General features: G+C 40.4%; 1 protein-coding gene across 1 annotated transcript in view; it reads left to right on the top strand.

Moving 5' to 3' along the window:
- ablim2 (actin binding LIM protein family, member 2) overlaps positions 1-19,842 on the top strand; it is a 270,666-nt gene extending 250,824 nt beyond the window's left edge. The window contains exon 23 of the mRNA XM_080192307.1: positions 8,544-19,842. Within this exon, the coding sequence (XP_080048433.1) occupies positions 8,544-8,657 (114 nt within the window). The 3' untranslated portion in view covers positions 8,658-19,842. The remainder of the gene's footprint in view (positions 1-8,543) is intronic.
- Positions 19,843-20,673: the final 831 nt, after the last annotated feature.

Below are 20,673 nucleotides of genomic sequence, written 5' to 3'. Positions count from 1 at the left end.
CTTCCTTCCTGTCTGTTTCAATGTTGACTGTGTTACCTACTTAGCCATAGCTAACACCCTAAAAATGAAATAAAATATTCAACTTCCAACACAAACTCACAAATACACAAAAAATAAAGCACAAATACTGAGAGAGGCAAGGGAGAAAATTGCTGGGGCCTTGAGAGAAATCTTTGTATCCTCACTGGCTATAGAGGAGGTCCTAGAGGATTGGTGAATAGTCAAGTTTGTTCCCTTGTTTAAAAGGGTAGCAAGAATAATCCCGGTAATTACAAGTCGGTGAGCCTTACATCAGTGGTAGGGAAATTATTGGAGAGGATTCTTCAAGACAGGGTTTATTCCCACTTGGAACTAAGTGGACATAATAGCAAGACGCAGCATGGTTTTGTGAAGGGGAGGTCATGTCTCACTAACTTGATTGAGTTTTTCGAGGAAGTAACAAAGATGATTCATGAGGGTAGGGCAATGGATGTTGTCTGCATGGACTTTAGTAAGGTCTTTGACAAGGTCCCTCATGGCAGACTGGTGCAGAAGGTAAAGTTGCTTGGGATCAGAGGTGAGTTGGCAAGGTAGATACAGAACTGGCTTGGTCATAGAAGACAGAGGGTAGCAGTGGAAGGATGTGTTTCTAAATGGAGGGCCGTGACAAGTGAGATTCCTTAAGGATCAGTGCTGGGACCTTTGCTGTTGGTAACATATATATAAATGATTTGGAGGAAAATGTAACTGGTTTGATTAGTAAGTTTGCAGACGACACAAAGGTTGATGGATTTGTGGATAGTGTTGAGGACCATCAGAGGATACAGCAGGATCTGGATAGGTTGGAGACTTGGCAGAGAGATGGCAGAGGGATTTTAATCCAGACAAATGTGAGATAAAGCATTCTGGAAGGTCTAATAAAGATAGGAAATATACAGTAAATGGCAGAACCCTTATAAGTGGTGATAGGCAGAGGGATTTGGGTGTACAGATGCACATGTCACTGAAAGTGGCAACGCAGGCGAAGAAGGTAGTCAAGAAGGCATACAGCATGCTTGCCTTCATCGGCTGATATACTGAATTTAAAAATTGGCAAGTCATGCTGCAGTTTTATACAACCTTAGTTTGGCTGCACTTGGAATATAGTGTTCAATTCTGGTCGCCACACTATCATAAGGATGTGGAGACTTTGCAGAGGGTACAGAAAATATTTACCAGGATGTTGCCTGGTATGGAGGGCATTAGCTATGAGGAGAGGTTGGAGAAACTTGGTTTGTTCTCACTGGAACGATGGAGGTTGAGGGGCGACCTGATAGAATCTACAAGACTATGAGGGGCATGGACAGAATGGATAGTCAGAAGCTTCTTCAGAGAGTAGAAGAGTCAATTACTAGGAGACATAGGTTTAAGGTATGAGGGGCAAGATTTAAAGGAGATGTACGAGACTAGTTGTTTACTCAGAGGGTGGTGAGTGCCTGGAACTCACTGCCGGGGGAGCTGGTGGAAATAGATACAATAGTGAATAGTGACTTTTAAGGGGTGTCTGGACAAATACATAAATAGGATGGGAATAGTGGGATATGGTCCATGAAAGGGTTTTAGTTCAGTTGGGCAGCATGGTTGGTGCAGGCTTTGAGGGTCAAAGGGCCTGTTCTTATGCTGTAATTTTCTTCGTTCTTTGTCCTTTGTTCAAATCATGGGCCAGAATTCTCCAGCCCTCCACTAGTGGCAGATTCTCTTGTCCAGTGGCAGTGTACCCGCCACACATTCCCCAGCTTCGTGAGTGGCTTCAATGGGATATCCCATTGACAGTGACATGACCAGAAAGTCCCATCACTAGCGAACAGCGAGCCACCTCATGCTACCCACTGATGGGAGGCTGGCTGGAAAATTCTGACCATGATCTCAGCCAATGACTCTCAACAACAATCTAATCTGAAGGATAGAATATAATTTATATAACTTCATCTGTGGACTTTATGCCTGGAACAGGTTTTATGAGGAGTTAATATATATAGAAGCCAGTTTTCAATGTCATTGCACCTTTTATTTTAAATTATTGTTTAAATTGGATTCATTAATCAAGACTGACAGCAGTAACTTATTTATTGCTGTAAATCAACATATGATACTGCTGTCAGTTTATAGTCTTCCCAAAATAATAAAACCTGAAATTAAGCAAACTCTGTAATCTTACATGATCAATTCTGACTGTCATTTTGTGAAACATTTGACAAGGTTGCAAAGTCAGATGTCAAATGAAGACCATATGATGGAGTGGTGCATTGAGAATGGAATTTATTTGACCCAGTGCAGATCTAAATAACAGATACTCATCAAGTAATTAATTAAGCTCTATCCATCAATGTGTTTCAAATAGTATTGCTAATGAATAGCCAAATTAGCTTTTACCATCCATCTATATCAGTGCAGCCAAATTCCAGAGAAAAATGAGAGGAAATGATCTTGTATGTACACTGTAAATGCTGTGACAATGTATTTTCTCATGCATAAACATTTAAAACAACTACCAAACAAGGAAGTTTTGTAATCTAGCCCAAGTGTTTTATAGTTCTGAACTCCTAAGATATATCCTGCCTTCATAGTAACTGTATTGCTTAACCACTTTCTGGGCATTAAGTCAGTCTCCAACCACTTCATCATGTAGCAGAAAACAGATGTGCCAACGGCAAATGGAAGAGGCAGGATAACTAAGATTATTTCCCTTGTGGAACAATATGCTTTTTGGCAGTGATCAAATATAGCCTGTGTTTGCCAAAGAAATTGCAACATTTTGCTATCTGAAGGATGAGAACCTAGAATGGTCCTAATCTGTGTTGCAAAGAGATTGCACAATCAGCCTTGTGTCATCTACAGGATCAGTTTATTGCTGAACACATTCTGTGTCCCTTACAAATCTTCTTGGTTGCTGAGAAATGAAATCAAAAATGCAAGAGATTAAAATAAAACTTTTGAGTTGGAAATTTGCTTACCGACAGAATAATGCCAAATATGGATGGCTTTTTGATTAGTATTTAATAAAGCAAGCAAATACTGAAAAATGCTGAAAAATCTTAGCAGATCTGATAGCATCTATGGAGAGATAGTAGACCCCTAAAGCTCCAGGACTCCACTCTCTCTCCAGCAATGCTGTCAGGCCTGCTGAGATTTTCCAGCATTTTTCTGTTTTTGTTTCAGATTCCAGCAACTGCAGTATTTTACCTTTATTAAAATAAAGTAAGATTTGTCAAAGTTTTTGATGCAAAATTATACCAAAGCTTAAAGCACCTTCCTTTTGCCTTGCTAACCAACTTGATGCGTATTGCTAGCACGTCTACATTACATAGAATAAGTTCAGTGGAAGGTTTGACCGTGGGCCACAACAAGAGAGCAATCTCTTTCCTCAGGCTGAATCATCTCTCTTCCCTCCTGTGATCTCTTCACCGCACTTTGAATCCCTGGTGACTTTTTTCCCACTGGAACCCCATAATAATTCTTCAACATGATTTTTCTTCCTGATAACAGACCACCATTCTCCCAAATCAGAGTTAAGTGCTCACGCCAGTAGGAAAACTGGCAAGTGTTTCCCGCTGGCATTGGCAACATCTGTCAGGTGGGATTCACCCCCTGAAAGATGTTTATGAAGCAGTTTTAGGGAACCTGCCAGACAGCCCCAAATGAAGTGGTTCCCCCCCACCGCCTCTACACTGACCAGGGGAGCACCACCAATCCCTCAATAAAGATGGGCAACCTTCCCTCCAACCCATAAATAACAGATAATTCATCCTCCCCGTAACATGCAGACATGAAGGTGACTCGACACCCCCACTCAGCCACCCCTGTTTCCCACGGAATCCCCGCTCAGCCCCTTCCCCCTCAAATTTCTTCCCTACCCCTCCCCCTCACTCCAACCCCCCTCCAGGAATAAGTGGTTTGCAAAAGAGGAAGTTAAAGTACTTAGATATTTTGAAAAAAACATAGGCTTAGAATCATTATAAACGTTATGGTTAGGATCAGTGGAGGAACTTGACATGCATTCAAGCATGAAGGGAAATGAAAATCAACACAGCTGACTAGAGCATAAGTAGGAATCCATTAAGCTGCCAATGGAGATCTTTTTCAAAGTACTGCACATTGAAATTGACAGAGGTCAAATGTTTCCAATGAATGGAGAGGGTATCAAAGGTTTCAGCTAGCTAGGAAGCCTCAAACATCAAAACAATGCTGTGTGAGTGCATTGGGTTCAAATTCACAGATGTGCAGAATGCAACTCCTCCCTCCTCCCCACTCCCCTAGCACAATTGAAATTGACATATACTCTCTGTCAGAAGACTTCAAAGGGGTCTGCTCACACCTACCGCTTCTGGCAGGAAGAAAGGGTTCTGCTGCAGAATTGAGTGCTGCAATGATTTAAAAACCTTCCAGGTGACCCAGGGGCATGGAGATTAAAGTAACCTGACCATTTCAAATTTTTCACAGCTCATAAGCAGCAATGAAAATGTTTATCACAGAACTACACTATTCCAGGGGTGATCTTCAGGTCTGCCTGGGCTAGAAGGGGTAGTCAAACCATGAGACCCCCAAATGGGGAGAGAGTGGTGAGGTCAACCCCTTGTGCCCACACTAAGCCCACCAAACCACCAGAACTCCTGAGAGACGTTTCCTGTGCAGCCTGGCAGCAGCAGAGCAGCAAACGGCCACTGAACCTACCTCCTTAACTCCCTCGGAATCCACGTTCCCAGGTGTTAGTGCCAGGGTGCTGGGGGAAGTGCACCGTTGGCACTGCCAGGGTGTGTAGCCTGAAAGGGGCCTGAGTGGAAGGTCTGAGGAGGAAGAGGAGCTGAGTGGGAGTCTGAGTGGGAATGGGGCCTGAGTGGGGGTTCTAGATTGGGGGGTGTTGCTGAGGGGTGGTCAGGTTGACCTCATGCCTGTATGGTGTTGGGGGAGGATGCCGCTCATTGCTGAGGGATTATTGGTGTTCCCTGGACCCTCAGGGTCAAACACACCATGGTTGTGAGCACCTGTACAAAAACCCACTGGGAAGGCAGGTGAATAGCAAAGGGAATGAAATTGGGCTTCAAACTGTGAATCAATTGTAAAATAGTGCATTTGAATATTTATTGGTCTTCTGCCCACTCTGCAAGATTGGGAACATTGGATTGGGTTCAGTAACTGACGCAAAACCCACTTTTCAGCCAATGCTCAATTCCCCACACCTTTGCGATTCTCGCCGGGAGCTGGTGGACCTGGCAAATCCCCCACTCAATCTCTTTTCCACTGCCCACCATTCTATGTATTCTTCCATAGAATGCCATGGTCTCTCTGGTTTATCCCCTCCCTCCCATATGGGCCCTCTCACTACTAATACCCCCATCCATCCCTCTTCCTCTCTTCCCTTGGCCCCATCCCCCCACCCGAAGGCTTACCTGATACATTGCAAGAAAGGATGTCCCGAAGCATGGTACATTGGGGAGACCATGCAGACGCTACGACAACGGATGAATGAACATCGCTCGACAATCACCAGGCAAGACTGTTCCCTTCCTGTTGGCGAACACTTCAGTTGTCATGGCATTCAGCCTCTGACCTTCAGGTAAGCATTCTCCAAGGCGGCCTTCACGACACACGACAGCGCAGAGTTGCTGAGCAGAGACTGATAGCCAAGTTCCGCACACATGAGGATGGTCTCAACAGGGATCTTGGGTTCATGTCGCACTATCTGTAACCCCTGTGACTTGCCTGGGTTTGCAAAACCTCACTTAGTGTACTGTCTGGAGACAATACACATCTCTTTAACCTGTGATCAGTGCTCCTTTCACTCACATTGTTAGCCACTTTAAGACTTGAACAGCAGGTTAGGTGGAAAGATTTGCGTTCTAATCAGTAATCTGTAAACTGTCTGTGCTTTATATGCTCTGCCTGAGGCCAGAACTCTCCATTCACCTGATGAAGGGGCTAACCCAAAAGCTAGTGAGTTTACTATCAAATAAATCGGTTGGACTGAAACCTGGTGTTGTCAGACTTTTTACTGTGTTTACCCCAGTCCAACGCCAGCATATCCACATCATCACTTTATTTTCAACAGTTCCTCCCCTTCTGCCATGAGAAGGGAGAGAGACAATTTTCACTGATGTTCAGAGAAATCCTAAGCTGTTCTTGAATGAAGTACTGGAACCAATTTGAGAGAAAATTTTCTTGTATTGTAATTGTTGGCTACCTCAATCATTTCAAAGCAGCCGTTGTAGCTGTGTAGGATGTTCGATGAAAGATCAATGGCTTTAAATCTGTGTCCTCTGTTGCCTCCGTTGTGCTGACTTCTAGGCTATCCATTCCATCTGTATTTGCACCTGCTCACTTGTCATGCTGAGTGCATGAGTAAGAAATTTCAGTCAAAAGAGCAAAAGAAGGGAAGCTGCCCACACTGGCTGAGGTGTATAGCCTGCAACCTGGCTATCTCCAATGCTTCATGTGCTTTCAGTGATGTTGATGATAGGTTCTTCCACAATTGATGGATCACTGCCAGCTTGTGTTCAGGCACTCAAGGTGTCTGATACTCCCCTTACAAATACTTTGCATCCTTGGCCAAAAGCTGCTGCTTTGTTTCGTGCACAATTATCTAAGTTACTACAGGTATCTTCAAAACCCGACATGTAGACAGACATTTCCACTCTTCATGTAGAAACACTCATGCAAAAGCAAGGAGAGCACAAGAACAAAGAGGAAGATATTCTGTCTCAATGCACATCCTGATACAAATGGAAATACCCTGAGTGCCTGAATATAAGGAGAAAGAGAGGCGTTGTTCCATCCCATTATGATTGAGGAAGATGGGTGGGATTTTAAAGCCTCGCTCAACCCAAGATCAGAAAATCCCACCTGAGGTCAAAGGACACTTCCATTGTCCGCCCCTCGCCCACTCTGATTCCATGACAGGCGCGGTGCTAGAATAGCAGTGGACATTTGGAAATCCAAAAGAGGAAGGATTAAGTACGCTGGAACCAAAGTAAGCTGGCGTAAGGCCTGGCAGAGAGTAAGAGTGAAAGGTAGAAGAATCTTACTTTGATGTTCCTGGTGAAATTATTACATTGTTTGCTGCATAACAGCCAAGTCATGGAACAATGCCGGTAGTACTGGCTCACTCTATGACCTCATTCCTTACTGCTGACTGATTTTCCTGGCTACCCATGAAAGGGAATGAATCCTCTTTCCGTTTGCTCACAACTGCATCAGAAAATAAAAGCTGTCAGAAAAAGTCGTACTATCATGCTTCTGCAGAAAGTCACTTCCCCACTCACCATTCTATGCAAGTGCAGCTCTTCCTTCCAAATGCTGCAAGTGGACAGCACTGTGATTAGCACTGCTGCCTCGCAGCATCAGGGACCTGGGTTCAATTCCCAGCTTGGGTCACTGTCTGTGCAGAGTTTGCACATTTTCCCCATGTCCGCATAGGTTTCCTCCCACAGTCCAAAGATGTGCTGGTTAGGTTCATTGGCCATGCTAAATTCTCCCTCTGTGTACCTGAATAGGTGTTGGAGTGTGGTGATGAGGGGATTTTCACCAACTTCATTGCAGTGTTAATGTAAGCCTACTTGTGACACTAACAAATAAAACTTCAAAGTAGCAGCCACTTTGTGAGGTTTCAGTCTCAGTCAGTGAGCTACTTATGGAGAGTGCAATTTATCAATTTGTAAGTTGTGGAACAAATCACACACAATTTTATATCAGTTGGTGGTTCACTTTGCTAGTTCACTGATCAGTAATGAAGGTGAAAATTATACCCAATCGAAAAGCATTTGAGCATAAGGATTTTTTTTCCCTGTAACATATCGGTACAAATACAGTAAATAAATCAGTGGTAGTAGAGGCATATTTTAGTTGAGAGAGAGATTCTTTTTTTTAGTTCTTAGGAGAAGCTTTAATCAGGAAGGCTTTAAAATTAGTGACTTCTAATAGCCATGAACTATTTCCAGGTTAAATATAAGAGATATAAAGCAGTATCCAAGTAGAAATTGATGGTAATGCATATCTGTTGATAACTGAGAATAACACAGATTAATCTCATAGGTTTTAACCTTCATCAGAACGTTTTTTTTTATTCATTCATGGGAGATGGGCGTCGCTGGCTGGCTAGCACTTATTGCCCATCCCTAGTTGCCTGAGGGCAGTTGAGAGTCAACCACATTGGAGTCACATGTAGGCCAGACCAAGTAAGAACAGCAAATTTCCTTCCCTAAAGGACATTAGTAAACCAGATTGGTTTTTCTAACAGTCGATAATGGTTTCATGGTTATCAGTAGATTTTTATTTCCAGACTTTATTGAATTCAAATTCCACCATCTGCCGTGGCGGGATTCAAACTCCAGTTTCCAAAACATTAGCTGAGTTTCTGGATTAATGTGGATAATTCCACAAGGTTATCGCCTCTCCCCTGTGACTTGTTTGAATAAAATTGTTCTTTTACTTATAGCCGTTCTACAGTTATTGTTTATAACTTCTAATAATTATGAAGAAATATATGTTTTCTCCTTTTGGCATTAACACAGTAATATCTATTTCTTTTCCAGCGGCACTTGTCTCCAGAGGAATTCTATCGAGTGTTTGGCACGACTATAGAAGAATTTAACCGACTTGCACTCTGGAAGAGAAATGACATGAAGAAAAAAGCACGGCTCTTTTAATCAGCAAAATATATTAACTTCATCAGGGAAGTCCATCTTGATAATGAAGATCCTACCAAGAAAACAAAGTCTGTGCTCATGACTTGAACAACTTGTATGTTATTCCATCAACAGATGAATTATGAGATCAGTCTTGAGAATGTGTGCAGGCCTAGAGGTTGTGTTTCTGCTAATCTTGCATGAAAAGCTAAGTATTATAGCCACTAAGCTCTAAGCTTAGACTGTTGTTTGCTGAAAACCCGTAAGAAATAGCTGTCTAGTTAAAACTATAGAATAATAGGACTGCTTAACAAAGGAGGGAAAGGGGTGGCTCAGGGTTTCGTGTCCAAAGTGCATTTTAACTTGATCAAAAAAAATGCTTAAAAAACTTCCACCTGGCAATAATTTGTCATCTTTATGAAAGGTCCAAATCCTTAAATAATGACCCTGGCACCACAGTGGATTATTGTTAATAGGCTAATTGGTAGGAAGAAAGCTGACGTTGGAAGTTTGAGATCATTTATCGAAATGGATATGGGTATAATTATTGCTTCTCACTGATATCTGTGGAAGAGTTGCTTGATGGGAAGCAGGAGAAAAAGCAAAGCTAATAGTGCACTTTATTCAATTATACACAAGCATATATTCAAAATGCTAGCACCTTGTGCAATCAGCTAGATTATAGTGTCCATTAACATGTCACTAACATTTTCTTAAACATATATACCACTCATAAAAACTAAATTTAAATAAGCAGCAATGAAATGAAGTAATGTCTGTGGTAGTTACATGTTAGCTGACTGTTGCTTGGTTGTAAGCCTCTATTTGTAATCAGCTCAAGTTTGGACCCAGATGCTATTTGGGTAAGATGGCATTCAGATTTCATATATATTTTTTCTGTTTATCGCTAGGACATCCACACCAATTCTGCTGATATTGATCCCTGTATTAATTTTAAATAATCATTGAACAATCAGCTAGCTTTGAATGAGGCATTGAGAATGGAAAATGTTTGTTTTTTCCTCTATCAGAATGTAATTTCAAGCATGCTGTGGCCTCCTAAGTGTCCAAAATGGCAGTAAAGAAAGGTATGCACCTATCTAACTGAGTGTCAAGTAAGGACAATCAAATAATGTCCTTGCATGCCTGAAGCAAATATTAAACAATTTTCATATGTAACTAAGAGGTCGAACACCTGCTTCACGTCCCAGCTACAGTGTTAGTTTACCCTGAGGCAGCACTCATTCTGGAAACCAATTCTACAGAATACTTGCAATAAAAAAAAAGTTGTTTATATGTGAAGCACTATCCCACTGCCACTCCAAGTTGACTCTGACCACCCCGCTCCCAGCCCCAACCTCCGAGCTCCAATCCCAGAGGCTCACTGACATGACCTACCTCCTTGATCTCCACCCCTCCCAACTAAGCCCTGTGGTTCACTCTCCCTTTCCAATTCTGTAACAACATCCCCGATTTTAATCCCATCTGCAGCTATGCCATCTCAAAGCCTCCCTCCTCTTTGGTTACCTGCCCTAATAACTTATTACATGGTTTGGTATCAAACTTTGTCTGATAACATTCCTGTGAAGCACCATGGGAAGTTTTTACTACCTTATAGATATACTATCTATACTCCATACTACCTTATAGACTGGGATTTTCCAGCCATTTGCTGGTGGCGGGATTCCCTGGTCCCGCCAGCAGCACATCCCGGCCCATGGGTTTCTTGGTGCTGTGTGGTGTCTTCAGTGGGAAATCCCATTGACAGCGGAGGGATCAAAAAATCCCGCCACCAGCAAATGGCACGCTGCCTCCCACCATTGAGAAACACGGGGCTGAGAGACCAGAGAATCCCGCCCAACATATAAATACAAATTTTTGCTATTAACAGTCTGCTGACTTCCCCTCCCCCAGCTTAATTGAACCTTCTCATTGTGTGTGTGGGCCCACAGCACAAAACCAACACTGATTGTCAATCTAATAGAGAGGCCACAGGATGACTTGTTTTGGAAACATTGGCATTGTGGCTATTTTCCTAAGAAATAGGAGAAGGATGTATTGAGGGATCTTGACCTGCAAATGTTTTATGCTGACACTGAGTGCTTGAAATAGTAAAAAATTCCAATTATCAATTCAAATATCTCTCATCTTGTTAAACAAAAAAGATATCCCAATTTTGCTTTGAATTCAGTGATGAGAAATATGTGGGCCCAAACTTTCCAGAAATTTATGAAATGCTTAGGTATTTCAACTTTTAGAACAATTCTGAGAGCTTTTGGCTGGAATCCTCCAGCTGTTCACTCCAGCAGGATCCTCCAGTCCTGCCAGCAGCCCACCCCCCCACATGTGGGTTTCCTGTCAGTCAGAATTCCCATTGACAGCAGTGGGACTAGAGAACTCCGCCATGAGCAAACAATGTGCCACCTCCCATTGGCAGGAAACGCACAGCTGGGAGGCCGGAGAATCTCGCCCAAAGTCTATAAATTATTTTTAATTTAAATCAATGTATTTATTGCAAAAAATCAGAATTGTTCCATGCCTACAGTTCAGTGCAGAGAAGATTGGATTTGTTATAAATCCTTGTAATAATTGCTGCAAAAATAATTCATTGCAAAAGGTTTAGAACTTTTCTTAAGGGTGACAACAAGGAAATAAAGATCGCTTCTTTAGTCCATGGGAGGGAGGAGGCAATTTTTACAAATTTGTGCTGGTGCTGGGAGCTTGGCCCACTGACAACACATGTAAGAACTTCAGGCATACTACCTATGATGTTCAGCCTGTTAAGTGGCTGTCAGCTAACAACTCGTAGAATTACCCCTTTATAACTGTTTTGAAATATTTTGTATTTATAGAGCAGATTAAAAAGAACACTAACACAATACATGTGTATAAAGTTATGCTTTGGTTGTTTATTTCTGTCTAAAAACAAATGGAAGAAACAGAAACTGTAAACACAATGCAAACAGTACCACCAGTCAGGATCACAGAGCCATTAGTCATGGGATAACTGTTTCAAATTTCAGTGCCTGAGATTTTCTAATTTTTTTTCAAAAGATTTTATGTTCATGAGCTAGCAGTACCTCAAAAAATAATTTACAGAAGATATTTATCCAAGAAGTTGTGAGTTCTTAGATACACCTTATGCATTAACGCTGATGAGCACTTGTATAAAAGTTTGTTTTGCACAGAATCTATTTTTGAGGAACTGCGAGAGTTTCAGATATTTGCAATTTCCAGTTAATCATAATAAATAGATTCTTTACAACAAAGCTCCAATCCACGTACCTGAGATTTTTCAATAATTCAAGAACAAGTGTGAACAGGTAAGCACCACAGTCGGGATTTTCAATAGCCCAGGCTAGATACAGAATACCATGTCTGATGGCAGTGGATATGATATGGATCTAAATCAAATCACTTTCACCTCAGTGTGTCTATGTATAGATGTAATGGTGTATTTTCCTCTGAACTATAATACTCATGCAATCTTCAGTGAAATATGCCTGCCTTTTGATGTTTATAATGAATCAGCTGTAGTAGTACACTGAGCTATAATTATACGTTACAGCCCATAATTTGCCTTTTCTGATGTTGCAAAACTGAAGCATTAACAAGTATGCATAGAATTGCCCAGAATGGATCCTTATGGCACAAGTTGTCACATGTCTAAAGTTGCATATTGATATAATAATTTATGATAGATTTTTAATGAAGAACATATGTACTGCAAGGTGTATTTCATATTATGTGCGTTAAGTTGTGTAAAATGCAGTAAAATGCAAAAAAATTAGACAATGGAATATATTCTTTGTAGTTTTTCAGCTTTTCATTTGCCATAATTTGGTTGTTGGTTGTTGGCTCTAACTGAAAAATAGAAAATTGGTTTGAATATGCAGTAAAAAGTCACTTTGGCAAGGTATAGAATAATGAAACTATTTACAATATAGCACTTTGTAAGTTTAATGGCAGTCAGTGTGTGGAAGGATAATTGATGAATTGCTGCAATCTGTCTCCTCCTCCAATGCCCCGTATAGATTGTCTGAAGTTCAAAGTTAATAATTCTCAACACAGCAAAAGTAGCTGTCAGAACAGCTTTATTTGCTAAACACCACTAAACTAAGAAACAATTGCACAGTACATTATTTTTATAGTAACAAAAATCATTGTGCATAACAAAAATAGTAAATATCAAAATAAAATATTAAAAGTTATGGTGTGACTTCTCAAAACAACGGTACCCATGCAATTCTAACACTTTTTGGGAGATGATACCTACAGAGCATGTCAATATTTTAAACATGATTTGACTGAACTGTAAGCTCATTAGAAAAATTGACAATCATATTTCCCATGATACAACCTTTGCAAATTTTAATCCATTTTTCATGCAAAAATTGGATAAATTAAAGTGTGTAAAAGGTCAGCCATGAATGGCCTCCCCTTTCTACAAGACTTAATTTTCTTCAAATGACAATGAAAGCTGCCTCTTAAAAGAAAGTGATAACCCTAATCAGTTTCACTTCCCTAGTTGCAAGAGGTAGAAGCAAACATTACTTAATGAGAGGCGTAGATAAGGTAGATAGTCAACATCTTTTACCGAAGGTAGGGGAGTCTAAAACTAGAGACATAGGTTTAAGGTGGGAGGGGGACAATTCTTTTCATTCAGAGGGTAGTGAGTATCTGGAACGAGGAGGCAATAGTAGAGGCAGGGACAATTTTGCCTTTTAAGAAGCATTTGCACAGTTGTATGGGTGAGAAGAATATAGAGGATTATGGACCAAATGCAGGCAGTTGAGACTAGCTTAGTGGTAAAAATTGAACAGTATGGACAAGTTGGGCCAAAGGGCCTGTTCCCATGCTGCAAACTTTTATGACTATAAATCACCTACATTTTAAAAATATTGTTCTGCAATACTGATAGTGTGTGAAATTGGAGTCAGGTTAGTGAAATCCTCCTTTAATTCTTGCGATTTTAAAAAGGAAACTGCAACTTTTCATTTCAAATTTCAATGATTTACTTGTAAACTTTTGCAAAATGTTGAGTTGTGTGCTGTATTGTAATTCAGCTTTTCCCAACCATTTATTTTCTTTACAGCACTTGCTGGTTAGCATGACATTGTGGCATGTGCTTGTGCTATGCAAATATCTGCAGAATTTTGACCTGCTGCAAAAAAAACTTAATTTGCTATACTCATGAGAAAAACTCCTACTCTAATTTATGTAACATAGCTGCTTTTTTTTAATTTATATAGGGAGGAGATCTTTAAACTATTCAGAAACAGGTGTGGCAGAGATCCTTCCCTGCATTTTTATTTGGTGTGACTCTATGTTGCAGAGACTGAAGGCAGAATTTTCTTGGTCTCATAGTGATAGGGTTCGAGACTGAGAAGGAGGAGATGGGAGAGGGGGATGGTTTGCAGGTGTAGTAGCATCAGTATGGCTCCGTGACACATTTCTACTGCTGGGTAGGTTTTCTAGGGATGGGCTGGGGTGTAGACCGACTACCTGAGGAAGCCATTTTCTAGCAGCATAGTGGTACCCTCGCCCAGCTGCTTGGGGGGAGGCTGCCGCAGCTCAGTGAAGGTGGCCACTCTGGCTAGGAATTCATCAGAGTTGGGGGCTCCATGCCAATTTGATGAGCCACAGAAAGGAAAAGCCATGCCGGAATCCACCACCCACACTCTGCAGGGTCATCCACCTTCATTGCTCTGCACTATTAATTTAATTTTATGCCTAAGGGGGCACCTACATTTTGAGGCCCCCTCCAAGTCTCTTACCTGTCTAAAGAGCTCTTATCTCTCCCAGTGAGCCTGCTAAGACTCCAATTCTGCCAACGTTTGATTGGGCTGGCAGCATCTGAAACCTACTAGCCAACTTTAATAACACAATGAGATAAGACGTGGACAATCAGGAGCTCACCTCCGAGAAAGCTAGTCTTGCTGTCGGGAAGTGTGGGCTGCAGACCCCCATTTGGTTCCCACATCAGAGTCCTGAAGCTCGTCAAAAAATCATGCCCTTAAGATCTCACTGCACTAAAATTGCAGGCATCTAGTTGTCTTAAGTGATGTTGTATCTATGGTATCCTTTTCTCCAAATTCTCCAACTATGTGATTGATCTGGGCCTTGAATTAGACTGAAGTGATTTGGAAATATGTAATTCTTGTTCATGGATGAATATTTAAAGGTGTAAGTTCTGCTTGAAGAGCTTTCTGAATTTCAAGATGGCATCGCCATTCACTTGGAGCCATTTGCTGGTTTTGTTGGGCTCTGCAACTATGGTAATGGCGCTCAGTTTAAAAAGACATTTGAAAAATTATTTATTTCAGATAAGCTCCGATGCTATGTGTTTATGCTCCAACTCAGGGATTGGATTTTAGTGATGGGTTTCTTTCAAACTATGCTTTTGACACTGAGCTGTCTTCATGCTTAGGTCTGCACATGGCTCTGTCCAGACTGACACCTAAGTGTAGGTCCTGTCTTCTCTTAGATCATTGTGTTCATTGCACTTGGCTCTGTCTCACATTAACCCTGTATGTGCCAGACCGTTATTTGACAGTGTACAACTTTGACTTAAAGTTTATTAGTGTCATAAGTAGGCTCACATTAACACTGCAGTGAAGTTGCTATGAAAATCCCCTGCCTATATAAACAACCTTCAGTACAAAACAGGCAGATGCACTATGCGCCAATGGAGTTCATGAGATGTGGATTAGTTTTTAACTTCTGACTGTCTGTTTTTCAAGCATAAAATGGGCAGCAGGTCATCAAAGATTACTCATCAAATTTGACCCCATGTTCTCAGTAATTTGTAAAAATGACTTGGGCTCGTTTTTATTCTTTTGCAGAATGTCTTGCTGGCAAGACTGGCATTTACTGCTGTGGACCTTCCTAACAGTTTGTAGAACTGAATGGCTTATTCAGCCACTGAAATTTTAGTTTTAAAAATCAACTAAGTTGGTTTGGGACTAGTGTCACATATTGACCAGACTGGATAAGGACAATTCAGTTTGTTCTCCAGAAGACTTCAGTGATCCAGTTGGATTTTGCAACAATCTAACAGTTTCACAGTCATTCATTTTACTGATACCAGCTTTTTATCTCATTAAGTGTTAAAGTGTATTCAAATTCTCAAACCAGCATGATGAAATTCTGACTTCTAATTTTTAAACTAGATTAGATGTCCATTTACATAACCACTGCTGTATCCCTATACCTAGTCTTGAAGTTCTGATTTAAGTTTTGCCAGAAATGAAGCAAAAATTATGTTTGGTAATTAGGAACCAGGATTTTTCCAGTCTCAAACAACATTTGTGGTTAAATATAATAAATATTTTTCTTTGATAAAGATAGGGTATTTGATTTGATTTATTGTCACATGTATTAGTATACAGTGAAACGTATTGTTTGTTGCACACTATACAAACAAAGCATACCATTCATAGAGAAATGAGAGTGCAGAATGTAGTGTTACAGTCATAGCTAGAGTGTAGAGAAAGATAAACTCAATGCAAGGCAAATCCATTCAAAAGTCTGATGGCAACAGGGAAGAAGCTGTTCTTGAGTCGGTTGGTACGTAACCTCAGACTTTTGTATCTTTTTCCCAAAGAAGGTGGAAGAGAGAATGTCTGGGGTGTGTGGCGCCCTTAATTATGCTGGTTGCTTTGCCGAGGCAGCAGGAAGTGTAGACAGAATCAGTGAATGGGAGGCTGGTTTGCATGATGGATTGGGCTTCATCCATGACCTTTTGTAGTTTCTTACAGTTTCGGGCAGAGCAGGAGCCGTACCAAGCTACGATACAACCAGAAAGAATGCTTTCTATGGTGCATCTGTAAACAGTTGTGAGAGTTGTAGCTGACATGCCAAATTTCCTTAGTCTTCTAAGAAAGTAGAGGCATTGGTGGGCTTTCTTTACTACTGCATGTTCTAATTTTAGATAAGAGTATTAAATCAATATTCTTTCAATGTTGTTTCAGTGGATTCTCAAGGGCATGCTGTTCCAAGTCACAGGTTATGGCATTTGGAGTTGGAGACTCTATCTGCCTCTTCTCAATGCACTTACATCAGGCTTCCTAATTCGGGAGGTCCTTTGCCCCAGCTCTCAGTGGGATCTGGCATTAAACTGGTGTTCATACACCTGGTTTACTTCACCAAATTTACTTTCATAACAGTGTTGAATGTGCAGACTGTTTAGATGTTTGGGCTGGGACTGAGGTCTGGATCAATGGCATTTCAAAAGAGAAATCTTTGAAAGTGGCAACTCAACTTGCTAAGACTCTTAAAAAAGTAATATGGGATTTTTGGTTTTATAAAAAGAAGCATAAAGTATCCAAGTTATGGTAAACCTTTCTAGCTCATTGGTTAGTTCTCCAATGGAGTATTATGGCCAATTGCTTACACCAAACTTCAGGAAGGATGTCAAGGTCTTGAAAAGGTTCAAAGGAAAATTACCAGCATTATAAGAACATAAGAAATAGGAGCAGGAGTAGGCCAACTAGCCCTTCGAGCCTGCCCCGCCATTCAATAAGATCATGGCTGATCTGTCATGGCTCAGTTCCACATTCCCGCCCTCTCCCCATAACCCTTAATCCCCTCTCTTATCAAAAACCCATCAACCCGCATCTTAAAAATATTTAGCGAGGTAGCCTCCACCACTTCAACGGGCAGAGAATTCCAGAGATTCACCACCCTTTGAGTGAAGAAGTCCCATTATACTATGGATGAAGGAGAGTGTGGTTATATGGAGATATGAAGGTGGGTTTTATAGCTAGAGAATGTTACAGAGAGGTTGTTGGAGGTGTTCAAAAATTATGAAAAGTTTTGATAACGTAAATAGGGAAAAATCTGTTTCCTTGGTAGGTGGAATGCTAACCACATTTTTTTTAATCCAGGGAGGAAATGAGAACATTTTTAACCCATCAAGTTGTCATGAGCTATAATGCACTTCCTGAAAGATGGTGAGAACAGATTCAGTAATAATTTTCAAAAAGGAATTAGATCTGTGCTAACAAACAAGTAATTATTTGCTCTCAGCTTGAGGACTCGATAATAAGTAAAGCAGATTTATTCATTATACTGCATTCAAGCTTCAGACCCAGGCCAGAACTTTTCAACCCCATTATGGCAGGTCCCGCCATGGGATATTTAGCAACCCAGTCAAAAGCCCATTGTCTTTCAGCGGAACCGGACAATCCTGACAGTTGGATGGGATGGAAAAGCCCACCCTATGATTAGAACACTGAGTACTTTTAGTTTTGTGAAAATCCTTTACATGAACGTTTCCATGACTTTGAGTTTCTTAGTAGCTGACAAAAGCATCAGCATTACAATGTGTAGTGAGGACTTCATCAATTCATTGAAAATTAACATCTCTTCCAGTTTAAGGAGCGCCTCTCAAAGATATGCCTCTTCAGACTTTGAATGAGTATTTTTATCTGATCTTTAATTTCTTGCAATTTATATATTTTTATTACTTTCTAATCTTGCTCTGAAGAAAACTTATTTAAGGAGGTTATATTGGTTCTAATTAATTAAGAAAATTAAAATATAAATCATAACTTCGATGCTACCATCAGGGAATTAAATGAAAAATGAGAGAAAAAATATATATTTGAAAAATTCAAGTCATGTTCGAATACTTTGTTGGCCAAGGAATTCTTTGTTGGCCCACTTTACATACTTTTAAGCTGTATGCAATCACAAACCAAAAAAAAGTATCACATAATATTCTCTGCCATGCCAAAATTAGATTTTTCGTGACATTTCTAGAAAAAGCCCAGGTACATTTTAAGAAATTTAGGAGGCATGTATGTAGGACATTAGTAACAGTGTTTTATCTCCTATGGATTTGGAAACGAGTGCAATGTCACTGAATCAAACATAGTTTTTGGATGGAGGAATTGAGCAGCCAAGTAGAGTTCTCTCAAATTTGGGCTCAAATGGGATAAAAGCAGCATTTTACTTATAGGCATCCTGTGTAATTTATGCCATTACATACTAAGCATTTAATCTTTTTCATTTTTAACATGGAATTTGTTGGTATTCAGTTTATTGGCAAACTGACTGTTGATATGTCTAAAATTAGTGGGTGCACTGTCTATTGTTGTTATGTATTGTGACTTCAAATATGTATATACATAGACTTTAGTATGATGACAGTGGAACTATTCAAATGGCAAATGCTAATTTGAAATAACTCCCTGGCATCATACTGACCAGCCAAACATGAACTGGACAGCTTCAGATTAATGTTCAACTGTAAAACTATTAACATTAATGCATCCTTTGTTCCCTAGTTGCCCTTTTTATAAGAGCAGTGTGTGATAGATTGTCTTTGTTACCAGATAAATTTGTTGTATGTGATATATGAACTGTAATCACATTAATCAGGATATATTGTGAGAGAAAGGCTGTGCTTTAAAGTCACTGTAGTAGTGTTGACATTTCAAATTCTTGCTTCAGATGTAATGAAATACATATAATGCCTTGAACATATGTCCAATACAGCTGTGATTTTATTTGAATCTAATTATGATTATATTTTTGGTCACTAGCTCTGTTATTTCTGGAAGTATAGGAGTGATTTTGTGATGCAGCACTCTGAGAAGGGAGCATACCTCAGGAAATCATAGGCCCACAGCTCCTATTTTCCTGGGATGCACGGCCTGTTGGCACCACTCCTCATTGGAAGGAACAGATCACAGAATCACCACATCTATAATTAATATACATACTTGTAGCATTGTGTGCCTGCTGTATTATGGTTTATTTTATTTCTGCAGTTTTGTTTTCTTCTTTTGAACTCTATCTTGTTTATTATTTAATAAATCATTAACTCCTCAACTATGCTGGCCTATTCTCTCTTTGGTTGGCTGTGAGTGGGCATGAAAAAGAAATGATGGTTTTGTTTGGGAATTCACGATGTTTGCAGGTAAAATACAATCAGGAGGCAAGTAAAGGACAAACTAAAGGAAGAAATAAAGATAATGTGAATTCCAGCGATCTGATAAAGACTTAAAGAATAAAGATAAAATTACAAATAAGAATAGAGAGATGATAACTGAAAAGCTCAAATTATTGGTACAACATTGTATGGAATTCAAAACAAGTGGATGAACTGGAGACAAAATGTAGAGAGGATCCAGATATGAGAGAGATGACTGAAAGAAGGCAGAAACATTAGCAATTAAATATTGCAGGATATGACACATTTAGGAAGGAAAGAGGGGGGAGGAAAACAGGTGGAATAGCTGTCTCATTTAAAGATCATACAAATGGCAGAGAGAAAAATGATGTATTTAGCAGTTAGATAGAGTCCAAATGGGTTGAATTAAAAGGGTTTGGAGCAATCCAACTCCACCAAATAGCTGAAGGGAATTGGAGGAAGAAATACACAGGCAAATCTACAATGTGAAACACAAGATGGAATAATAATGATGGGAAATTTCAACTAACCCCAAATTAACTGGCATTGTGAAGTGGGGAAAGAAGTAAAGGGAATTGGATTTTTCCAGTTTATACACAACCTTTCTTATTCAAAACAAACGTCCAACAAGAAAACAATCGCTGCTGAACTTTCTAGTTGATAATGCACTACAACAGATAGAAGAACTAAGTAAGTGGGGAATGCATCCCTGTTAAAACTAGCAGCCGTGCAGCCATTTAATAGGTTAATTGGCTCAAGGTGAGACATCCACCGCCGTTTGGAAAGAATGTCCCAGCTTAAGAGATCTATCAACCAGACCAATTGGCTGGCAGCTCTGTAGTCCCACTGTGCCAGGTTAGAGTGGCAGTTAGTGCTATGACTACAGGATGGCCCCAAAGAAGTTGGAGGTTATGAAGGCCGGACTGAAGGCAAGTCTGACATGCCCCAGCAAGGGGATTGGAAGGCCAAGTTTGGGAGCCAGAAAGAAGGGAGCAGCATGACCTTGGGGAGTATCTCTGATGGGCACAGGGACTCTCAAAGAAGATACCCATCTTTGCCCAAAACCAGCCTGCACAGCTAAAGCTGCTGGGCTTGGCGTGGTCCTCTCCATGATAA

This window comes from Carcharhinus amblyrhynchos, chromosome 1 (assembly GCF_965287045.1).
Source record: "Carcharhinus amblyrhynchos chromosome 1, sCarAmb.v2.hapA, whole genome shotgun sequence".
Lineage (NCBI taxonomy): Eukaryota > Metazoa > Chordata > Chondrichthyes > Carcharhiniformes > Carcharhinidae > Carcharhinus > Carcharhinus amblyrhynchos.
Note: the sequence above shows the minus strand (reverse complement) of the source record. Positions and strands in the feature narration are given on the sequence as shown.